The sequence below is a fragment of the Trachurus japonicus genome, chromosome 7, assembly GCF_045865225.1.
Source record: "Trachurus japonicus isolate A0001 chromosome 7, Traja_1.0".
Taxonomy (NCBI): domain Eukaryota; kingdom Metazoa; phylum Chordata; class Actinopteri; order Carangiformes; family Carangidae; genus Trachurus; species Trachurus japonicus.
This window is the reverse complement of record NC_140913.1, coordinates 26,505,639-26,515,673: the sequence shown is the minus strand read 5'-3', so window position 1 is coordinate 26,515,673 and position 10,035 is coordinate 26,505,639. Positions and strand designations below refer to the sequence as shown.

The following is a 10,035-nucleotide window of genomic DNA, read 5'->3' as shown; positions in this document are numbered from 1 at the left end:
AGTAATGACAGCTTGACTTAAGCCTGCACACACACAGTGACACATTCCTACTCCGAGTATATAATGAGCCGAACACAAAGGGTCTACTTAATATTTCAGACACACAAAGATAAAGATATGCTCTATGTCAGCATTACTGTTCACCAAAATCAATGGCAATTAATGTTAAAGACCGGGGGAAACGTAATTAGATCAGATTTGAACACAAAGGTCTGAGAGAGAACTGCTGCAGAAGGAAGTGGTATAAAATCTTCTGTGGAAGTGCCATCAACATCAGCCACAAATGAAAAAGTGAGATATCAAAGACATTTTAACACATTTGTCAAAGGAGAAGACATTTTTCACCTTCTGTCCAGAGTCCTTCAAGTTCTGTTTTGCAACCCTGCACCTGCTAAGCTTCGCATCAGACACCAGGATGGATGGATAACTGAACTGACCTACAGGCACAGGACGAGAGGCAGAGTCCAAAAGATGATAGATGATGAAAAAATCCATTTAAAATGACTGAAAATAACTAAGATGAAACACAAAACGGCCAAGAAACACATGCTGGTTAAAATGTTAGAAAAATGCTTAAAAGAGAAACAGAGCAACTAAAATCAGCTGTAAAGGAACTGCAAAGAGACTGCATCCACATTAGTGAGGGATGGAGGGGAGGACTCATTATCTGTCAATGGTCTGATCAGATTTGATCTAGTTTGGCTCATGAAACACAGCAGGGAACTGCTACCTAGTACTTGGCAATAAATAAAAACACAGATTTCAGAAGCAGAGGAAATCTCCACGTTGTCAGTGAAATATTGCTGCTCAGACTTTCTTTTTTTCCCTCAAAAACTGTGCATATTATTAGACACATCTGGCACAGGATGTCTCCATCACTTATTTATTCTGTGCTTCTCTACAGTGCTGAGCTGTTCTGAAAGAGGCACACTGAGCTTTTGGGTCATTTGAGAAGGAGCAGCAGAGGTTTCACTGTTTTTTGGGTTGTTTTTTTTACCAGATATATAAGGAAATAAGACATAAGTTGTTTTTTCAAAATGCAGAAAGAACACACGTATCCATATCAGTGTACTGTTAGCAGCTACTATAAAAAGAAAGTTAACAATTTTAGACTAAAAGATAAACTGCTGTTTTTAGGTCTGCACCATAAAGCCTCCACTTCTTTATCTCGATGTTTTGACAAATGAGGAAACGTGTTTTTTATAACAAGAACTTTCTACACATTTATTGACAATATGCAATAACAAAAATGACTTGTGTGCGTGTGATGTTGGGTCAAGAGATGAGTTCTGTGAAGAGCGACTGATTAGCGAGGGCTGAAGGTCTTTCCTGTGGGCGCGGCAGTAAGGGACTGCCACTCAGGCCAAAATGGGGAACGCCAGCGCTCAGGAAGTAGAAAGGCACGTGGGTAATTCTTCCAGTGGACCAACACTGTGAACAGAGAGAGAAAGGTAGGAGTGAAGGTGGCAGAGAACTCAGGCCTAGGCCTTTTTATACTTCAATGAGACTGACACCTGCTTCACAATTAGACTAATGAGTACAGGGTCTCTGCAGGTTTCACCAGCTCAAATTTAAGACTTTTTAAGACCATTATGGATGAAATTTAAGACCTATCATGACAAATAAAAAACGTACAAAAGAAATGCGGAGTCACAAAATTAGAAATTGATTGCAATATACGTATAAGTTGCGTGTTAGGCTTGTTTGTAGTTGAAAATACATTCAATAAAGCACAATGAAGTGTCGCAGGAGCATTTTATTGAGCATTTGCGGTAGCGAGGGCTCTACCATAACATTTTTCCCAAGGAGCATGCCTAAAGTAAACTATTTGGGGGCACAAAAAGAAATCGGGGAGTGATATTAAAAATGTTTATGTAACACATTATTTAATTCACTGGCAACCAACAGGCAGATGGCTTTAAGCCTTGAATAATGTTAAGGGTCAAACGTGACACATTTTTACATTGGAGAACAGTAAAAACACCAACACTTCACCTTTGGCCTGAAATGTGATGACTTCTAATGTGACCCAAAATAGACAAACATGGAAATATTTCAACTTCAACAGACACGAGCCACAACCTGTTCTGTATTATGACCAACACAATATTTGACACATGAAGTAAATAAATTGGCCTTTGGTCACCCCTATATATTATGGTATTAAATAATTGCTATGACAGAAAATTTGGATTAGCATTATCCACATCACAATTTTTTTTACAGTGATTTGCATCAGAAAATAACAAAAATCCTTAAAATAAAATTAATAATATCAAGGCAACCTGGACCCAAATAAGAGGAAGTTTTCTGTCTATAGTAGCTCTGAATGAACCGCAACAAAATTCGCTGCCAAAACAAAACCGCTGAAGTTTATAGATTGAGTCGACAACCAAGGGAACGCCCACAAAAACGTCACTCCCGGTAAGAGCTGTGGGGGAAAACAAGCCGTTCCCCAGCCAGTTATACTGTGAGAGCTAAACATACAGGTGTGGAAACACTTCCCCAATAATCATGTTGTTTGCTAAAACTTAATATGAGAAAAAACAGGTGGAGACTGACCACAGTGAGCAGAGCTCCGTGCTGGAAACTCGGGTGGAACTGCATCAGTCTTGGCTCAGCTCCAGGTTCTCCTTGCACAAAACCACTGAACAGAGAAACACAAGAATTACTCAGCACATGCAGCTGGAGTTTTATAGCAGTAGCACTATGCTGTAAAATACTATACGTTTCAGTTCTACTCCAATTACACAAACATGAAATGTGACACCACACATGAAAGTACAAACCATGGCAGAAGTTCAAAAATGGGGTTGGTTCTCGTCTTGAACACGGCTATGATCGCAGGTCGGTCGGCCGCCTGAGGGTCACCTGAAAGAACAGAGAAAACATCTGACTGAGACGATTTGTTAAAACTGTTGGTAAAAATGACTCCACTGTAAAACTGCCTGGATTCATCTAGAAAAGTAAAGTGAGTAATACCTTGAAGAAGCACCGCGAGCCTCTCTCCTCTCGGATCCCAGGCTAAACACTGGATCTCTCCACCGACACTGGCAACAGACCAGACAGACTCTCAGTGACCAGGATCAAATTAACCGGGGGTGGAAGAAAATGTACTGACAACTCATATCATTTAACCACATAAAACTAAGCAAACCACAGAGTAAAAATGAAAAGTGCTGCATTTTAACAAAAAATACAGAGTATTAGGGACGAAACATACTTCAATATCAAAAGCAAAAGTTGATATTATGAAGCATGGCCCTTAGTGTTATATTTTGGATGATTATTATTGAGGTATTAAAATATAAGATGCATTTAAATGTTTTAGTTAACTGCATGTGTTAAACTGTGGTGTGGTGTATTTAAGTTCGCAATATCTCATAGATTGATCATATGTTTAGTGTGTAAAATCTTAATCTGAGAAGGGTAACGCTTTATAATAAGTACACACTATTAAGCATTAGTTAAGCATTAAATACTGAGTTCATCATTTTTAACACATGAATACTCATTAGTATGTAGTTTATAAACACAGTTAAAAATGTTTTACTCACCATTGAAGCACTAACTGTATTTATAAACTACATACTAATGAGTATTCATGCAGTATAAATGAATAATTCAGTACTTATTAATGCTTAATAGTGTGTACTTATGATAGAGTGTTACCCTGAGAAGTAACTTGTAACTATAGCAAAATATATGTATGTAAAGTACATACCACTCAACATTGCACTTAATATTTGGATGCCCTGTGTTGGCTGATGCACACACAGTTTAACTCGCCTGATGACTGAAGCTACATCATCAGTCTGCCCTTGTCCTCCTCTCTGGGCTGAGCCTCTGCTTACCTCTGTATTTATTAAAATATTTAGGCCAATTAGCAGTTGAGTTTGAAGATCTTACATGATGTCTCCTTGTGGCGTGTTAAAGGTCGTCTCTGAGAGGTCAGCCACCACTGCTGCTGCCTGTGGCCCCGCTGATGAGCCTGTAGGAATCCCTGCTGGGCAACAACGCCCCAAAGGTTAGTTTCATGAGTCTGCATTTCCATATAAATGCTTTTTCATCCCACACTGAAGTTGTAAAAATCAATTATCAACATGAGAAGAAAAACACACACACCTGGCGTGTCAGTGAAGGTCAGAGCGTAGATGACCGTCTCGCCCTGGACAGTAAAGAGCAGACGACTCCCATCTGGACTCCAACAGCCAGACTAACCAAAACAAACACATTGTTGAATAAATACAAGATGTTAAATGTTTTGTGTTACCTTCTTTAAAGAATGACTTTGAAACATGGCGACAAGCTCTCACCTGGCAGCGCCCTTTCACACATGGCCATCGCTCACAGGTCCACATCCTGGTCTCCCAAACCCTGAAGAAAGAAACTTTACTTATCTGTGTGTAAAAGCTCCACTTTTCTTCTACCTAATATCTGATAACCGCTGCTAAACTCCAGACTTTACCACTAATCCCTCACATGTTCATAAATATTCATGAAAGTTGAGTGGGGCTCTATTATAATACGGCAAGAGGCCAGTGACGAGTCCACACACATTAATCATGAGGGAGAGAAGTTCACAGGCAGCTTTACATATCTTTAACTTGAAATGAACAAATATAGCCCAACATGAAAAGACTGACGGTACTGTAGGAACAAGCTGAGTGTTTTAGAAACTTGCCGTCTCTCACCTGAACAGGGCAGATGGTGTAGATGTCAGGATGTGGCTGCCATCAGGCGACCAGGACAGGAAGGTGACCCCGCCCCCTCCAACCCGCTGAAGTGGCACACAGCTTTCTGCTGCGACATCCCAAACCTGAAACACATATTGATGTCATAAAGAAGTACAACATCCCACAGTCACAATAATAATAATAACAACAACAACTCTGAATTTCCCTGCAGGGATAAACAAAGTTTTTTTAACTCTAAACAATCGGTATTCAACATGTAGAGGTTCCCTCGTACCATCACTGCAGTGTCCATTGGCGAGGCCGACGCGAGGAGAGAGCCGCTTGGAGACCAGGCGATGGAGGTGACTGGAGAGTGACCAGGATGAGACAAAACCTGAGCGCAGCCAGACGAGGGCCTGGGTGGGTCAAGAGGAAGAAGAGCCAGGTATCATGAGAGAAGAAGTTCATGACAGTATGAGGGTTTTAAGGTTTCTGCAAGAGTTAAAATTTAAGACTTTTAACAACCCATTTTAAATCCCATAGACCTGATTCAATACCTTTCACATTCATTCTGGTCAGGGTACAACAGAAAACAAGCAAAAACTGTAAGGCCTGCAATTAATTATCAAGAATTAATTTTTTGACAGGCATTACATATTTTTCTTAAAGCAGATATCAGTGGAATGTTTTTGTTAATATAAGTCCTAAATAGTCCTATTTTCCGTCAGCAATCACTTACATGAAGTATTTCAGCCTAAACACGAGTCTCTCCGTCACTCTGCTCTGCTGTAACCCGAGGAGAAAATTTTCCTTGTGGGATACAAGTGTTATCCAATGAGGGGAGAGAACGGCATGAAGGGCTGTGTGTGCAGCCAAGGGATGCGCGTGAATGTGGTGACGTAGCACGAGGACCAATTGATGCCTGACAAGGGCGGGGGCTGCTAACTCATGGTGCGTTCAAGGAAACTCGTACTTTGTGTTTTTCCTTCCTGTGAAGTCATACCAGTTCGATCTGGTACGAGTTCACGGGTCGGAAGTTACGAGTGGCTACCTGGAACGCTACCAAGTCGTAGTTGTGACTTGAAGCTGTAACTTACGGTTTCAAAAGCCTGCCTTGAACACAGCATTAGCCGAAACGGCCGTGCCACTGATATCTGCTTTAAAGGAATAGTTGACCAAAAAACGAAATTCACCCTCATGCTGATGAATACTCTGGAGTAGTTTTTTATTCCTCAAAGCCCATCTGGAGACCCAGGAGTCCAACGAAATGAGAGTTGAGGCTGTAAAAATGTCCTAAATGACGTCGTTTCTGGACTATATCCCTTCAGGACACTTGGACTGCAGCAAACGAGCAGTAAGGAGGAATATTACAAGGTTTTTGTGTAGTTTTTTGCCTTTATTTGATAGCACAGTGAAATAGACAGGAAAGGGGGAGGCAAAGAGAGGGGGAATGACGCAGGATTCAAACCGGGGACGCCTGCGTTGAGGACTGTAGCCTCTACATGGGGTGGCCGCTCTAACCACCGCCCCAAACATTTTGTGGTTTTTGTGTAGTTTTATGGACCTTTTTGTGTTGGGCGCTATTGACTCTCATATAAGGATTTCGTTGGACTACGAACCCCCCTCCCGGGTCTCCAGATGCACTTTGAGAAATAAAAAACGACTCCTAAGTATTCATCAGCATGAGGGTGAGTCAATAATGACTGAATTTCATTGTTTGGTGAACATGGTGACAATGTGTACATTATGTAAATATGTGCAACCCTGTGAAGAATGTATACCATGAATGGAATAAATCAAAATGAAATGAAATGAAAAATACTTCCCTGCCAATTAGCCAATTGTAGCAGGCCTAAATCGATTAATATATTTTTTTTGCTAAAACCGACTATTGACAATGAGCTGGCTTGAGCAGTGACAGTGTTTGCTACAGATTTGATGACAGTGATGATGGAAAGGCCGGGTGACATCTTCCAGCAGCTCACAACCACATACAAAAAGTGTCAAGAAAGATAAATGTAATTTAAAAAAATAAATTAAAAAAGAGTAACTTCGAGGTCATTTCTGAAATCTTTCTTTTCTTTTTTTTGAACACAGTTGTTCTGAAAGGGTTTACGTACCTGGTTGACAGCGAGCAGGGGTCCACGTGCCAAACCAGTAAACAGTTTTGACATGCGACAGCCAAAGCAGACGCACACAGCGGCTTCCACTGCACGGCTGCCACACTCCTCTGTAGACGGTGCTTTAGCGTGGGAGTGGTGGCACTGACAGAAAACAGAAGAGGAAGAGTGAGTTTCCCTCTACACGAGAGAGATTTATCAACAGTTATCTTTGTGATTGATTGTGTAGTGGTGGTGTCTGATCGTTCAAGAATTTCAAGTTTATCCAGTTAGTTGCTGGGTAAAAAAATAAGTTTACTGAGTGTATAGCCTCTATTCCTTGAGCTGCTAGTTTCTCAGAATATAGTTGTGGTACCTTTTGGGGTTGTAGATCTTAATAGAGTCGTCCAGGAGGGCTACAGCAAATTTATCTGTGTGAGGATGCCACGCAAAGGCTCGCACCACACAGTCGGACCTGGTAACACAAAAGGGGGTTAAAGCACAACTCTTTTAATCTATTCCATCAATATATCAACTGGGCATGTACAGTATATGGAGATCATACAGCACTGAAATGATTTATACAAAGCTGCAACTTATAAGTTTGGTCCATCACAGAAGAAAACCAAAATGCATGCAGAAGTTGTTTGACTTTATCACAACTAGAACGTTTTTAAGATATAGTTTATTCTCTGCTCATAATCAACATTTAATATTGTTTCAATCATGGCAACTTGCGCTTAAATATGGAGGGTAAACTTCTGCTAAAAACCCACATTATTGGCAACTACTACATCGGCACTCACCAGTTCAGCACTTGTGAAAACTCAGCTATCATGTCCTCACTGCTCAGCTGTGGAACAAATGACAAATAGATAATGCACAATTACACACATGATAAGTTGAGTACTATTTTGTGTCAGATAAGAGGTTTCCACGCCAAAAAAAAGTTCAACTACATTGTTAAAAAGAGTTGCATACTTAACAAAGTTTAACTCCAAACACAAAAACATGATGTACTTCAATGTGCTAAACTATGACAAACAATAAAGAGTAAGAAACCAGAGTTTTTGAGTGGAAAGGTACTCACTGAGAGATGAGGAAACAAGGAGCCGTGAAAAGAAGCGATCCATCGGAGCAACGCCAGGGTACAACCAGAACTCATTGAAAGCCATTTAGGCACTGGAAGAGAGCAAGAAACAAGGAAGTTACATCAGTGGAGAAGTAGGATCAGATCAAATTAAACCTGTAATGTGTATGTGTGTCTTACATACCCTCTGTTTGTGAGTTGGTAATTTCAGTGAGTAGCCCCGTAAGACCGCCATCCCGCCTGGAACAGACCAGAGAAGTTGCAAGTTATCTCTGTCTCTAACAGACTTGGGTCACAACAGCACAATAGGCCATGATGCCTGTCAGTGTATATTGTAGGTAATCAGCTCATATTAGCTTTGTGAAGATAAATCCGCATCATTTATTATGCTAGTCACAAAAATTACAAGAAATGGCTGTACACAAATAGCACATTAGCTTCAAAACTATGTATCCATTGCATCCTTTGCCCACCAGAGAGCACTGATGCTTTTTATATTCAACTGGAAAATACCCAGCTCAGTGCATACTATCATAGTAGTTCTTTAAAAAAACAAATATAAAAGGATCCTTATGAACCCATCTTCAAAAGTCCTGTGTTGGTCAGGCAGAAACAACATAATTACGATTAAAAACATGTCAGAGTTATGCAACTGTAAGCAGTCCTTCACACGGTCTGTATGCCAGGTTAATTGTGTCCTACCACGCTGCTGCACTCCTCATCCACAGTGTTTCAGAGTGATCCAGAAAAGCTGCTTTGCTGCTGTTTTCTGTGCGACTGTGGAGCTTCAGAGACTCTCGAGGGAAGTACAGACTCAGGGAACTGGACTCCTGCACAAACACACGACCATATAACGACGACCTATATTTAAAAAAAACATTTAAAACAAAAAACGTAGTAGATGTACAGTACAGGCCAAAAGTTTGGACACACCTTCTCATTCAATGTGTTTCCTTTATTCTCACTGAAGGCACCAAAACTAGGAATGAACACATGTCGAATTAACAAAAAAGTGTGAAATAACTGAAAACATGTATTTTCTTCTTTGTCTTCTCTTTCTTCTTCTTTTTTTCCCTCTCCTTCTTCCTCCTCCTCCTCTATCTCTGCCCCCACCAATTCTAGTTTCTTCAAAGTAGCCACCCTTTGCTCTGATTACTGCTTTGCACACTCTTGGCATTCTCTTGATGAGCTTCAAGAGGTGAACCTGACCTGAAAATGGTTTTCACTTCACAGGTGTCAGTGTGCCTTGTCAGGGTTCATTAGTGGAATTTCAGTGAGAATCTACAATGTAAATAGTCATGAAAATAAAGGAAATGCATTGAGTGTGTCCAAACTTTTGGCCTGTACTGTACGTGTCAAGTTAAACTCCTACCTGCTTGGGATGGTCCTCGGTGTTGGTCACGGCCAGCAGCTCGTTGTTGGACTCGCACAGAGTTGTCTGTCCCGACGGCAGCGGAGGGGGAAACAGCGCCAGAGAGCACATCCTGAACACGGAGAAACACAATCACCACAAGACCGTGGAAAAACTCACACTATGGACCAGTCAGGTAACGTTAAAGACTTATGTTATGTTATGTTTACAACCGAACAGCTGAATGTAACTTAGCGTGACATGATGGACGTCAACACTAACGGTTAAAGTTAGCTAGCTAGCCACCGGCTATGGTGATAAACTACTTTTATGTCACTCGTTGCTGTTATAACTGGTTGTGTACGTTACCTTATAGTGTGTCCTGCGTGTCGTGGTTAATTTCCACACGGTGTCTTTTCAAGATAAGTTAAAATGTGGAGGCTACGATGTTGTGAGTTTGTACCGTCTTCGAGTCAATCCCGCCGTGTGGGCTACTACGGCAACTCAGAGGGACAAATCGTGCGCACTGCGTATATCTGCTTTTTTTTTTTTTTTTTACCCCCGAAGCAACTTTATTTATAACATCTACATGTGTTGACAAATTCAATAGCCTACTTCTAGGATTCTTGTCCTTCTAAGATTAAAATAGTGTTTTCGATTTAAACTTTGAAAACAATTTACCAGAAATAATTATAAAATAGTTGGTGAAATAATATGCAGTGAGCATTTATAGCATTTTGTTACAATGAAGACATTACAAACAGTGTTGGGAACGTTACTTTTAAAAAGTAATTAGTTATAGTTACTAATTACTTCTCC

General features: G+C 40.6%; 1 protein-coding gene across 3 annotated transcripts; it reads right to left on the bottom strand.

Moving 5' to 3' along the window:
• Positions 1–1,196: 1,196 nt before the first annotated feature.
• Positions 1,197–9,715, bottom strand: aaas (achalasia, adrenocortical insufficiency, alacrimia). Of its 3 annotated transcripts, XM_085782524.1 has the most exons (17): positions 9,586–9,715; positions 9,238–9,349; positions 8,568–8,695; positions 8,050–8,105; positions 7,866–7,957; positions 7,582–7,628; positions 7,152–7,250; positions 6,797–6,940; positions 4,972–5,092; positions 4,695–4,819; positions 4,317–4,377; positions 4,126–4,216; positions 3,910–4,006; positions 2,983–3,050; positions 2,790–2,871; positions 2,563–2,647; positions 1,197–1,431 (listed from the first exon to the last, which is right to left on the bottom strand). In XM_085782524.1, the coding sequence occupies exons 2-17, from the start codon at positions 9,346–9,348 to the stop codon at positions 1,276–1,278; spliced, it is 1,563 nt and encodes a 520-aa protein (XP_085638650.1). In that variant the 5' UTR covers position 9,349; positions 9,586–9,715; the 3' UTR covers positions 1,197–1,275. The 3 variants fall into 3 exon arrangements, with proteins under 3 accessions (XP_085638650.1, XP_085638649.1, XP_085638651.1); XM_085782523.1 differs by lacking the exon at positions 9,586–9,715 and having other exon boundaries at positions 9,238–9,398; XM_085782525.1 differs by lacking the exon at positions 9,586–9,715 and having other exon boundaries at positions 3,910–4,003; positions 9,238–9,397.
• Positions 9,716–10,035: the final 320 nt, after the last annotated feature.

Bases quoted from the DNA above. Each gene is read 5' to 3' on its own strand.
- aaas (XM_085782524.1), bottom strand. From the start codon at position 9,348: ATGTGCTCTCTGGCGCTGTTTCCCCCTCCGCTGCCGTCGGGACAGACA. The intron at 8,696-9,237 runs GTAGGAGTTTAA...GTGTTTGTGCAG, and splicing joins CCGAGGACCATCCCAAGCAG to GAGTCCAGTTCCCTGAGTCT. The intron at 6,941-7,151 runs GTACCACAACTA...GTTTTCTGTCAG, and splicing joins AAGATCTACAACCCCAAAAG to TGCCACCACTCCCACGCTAA.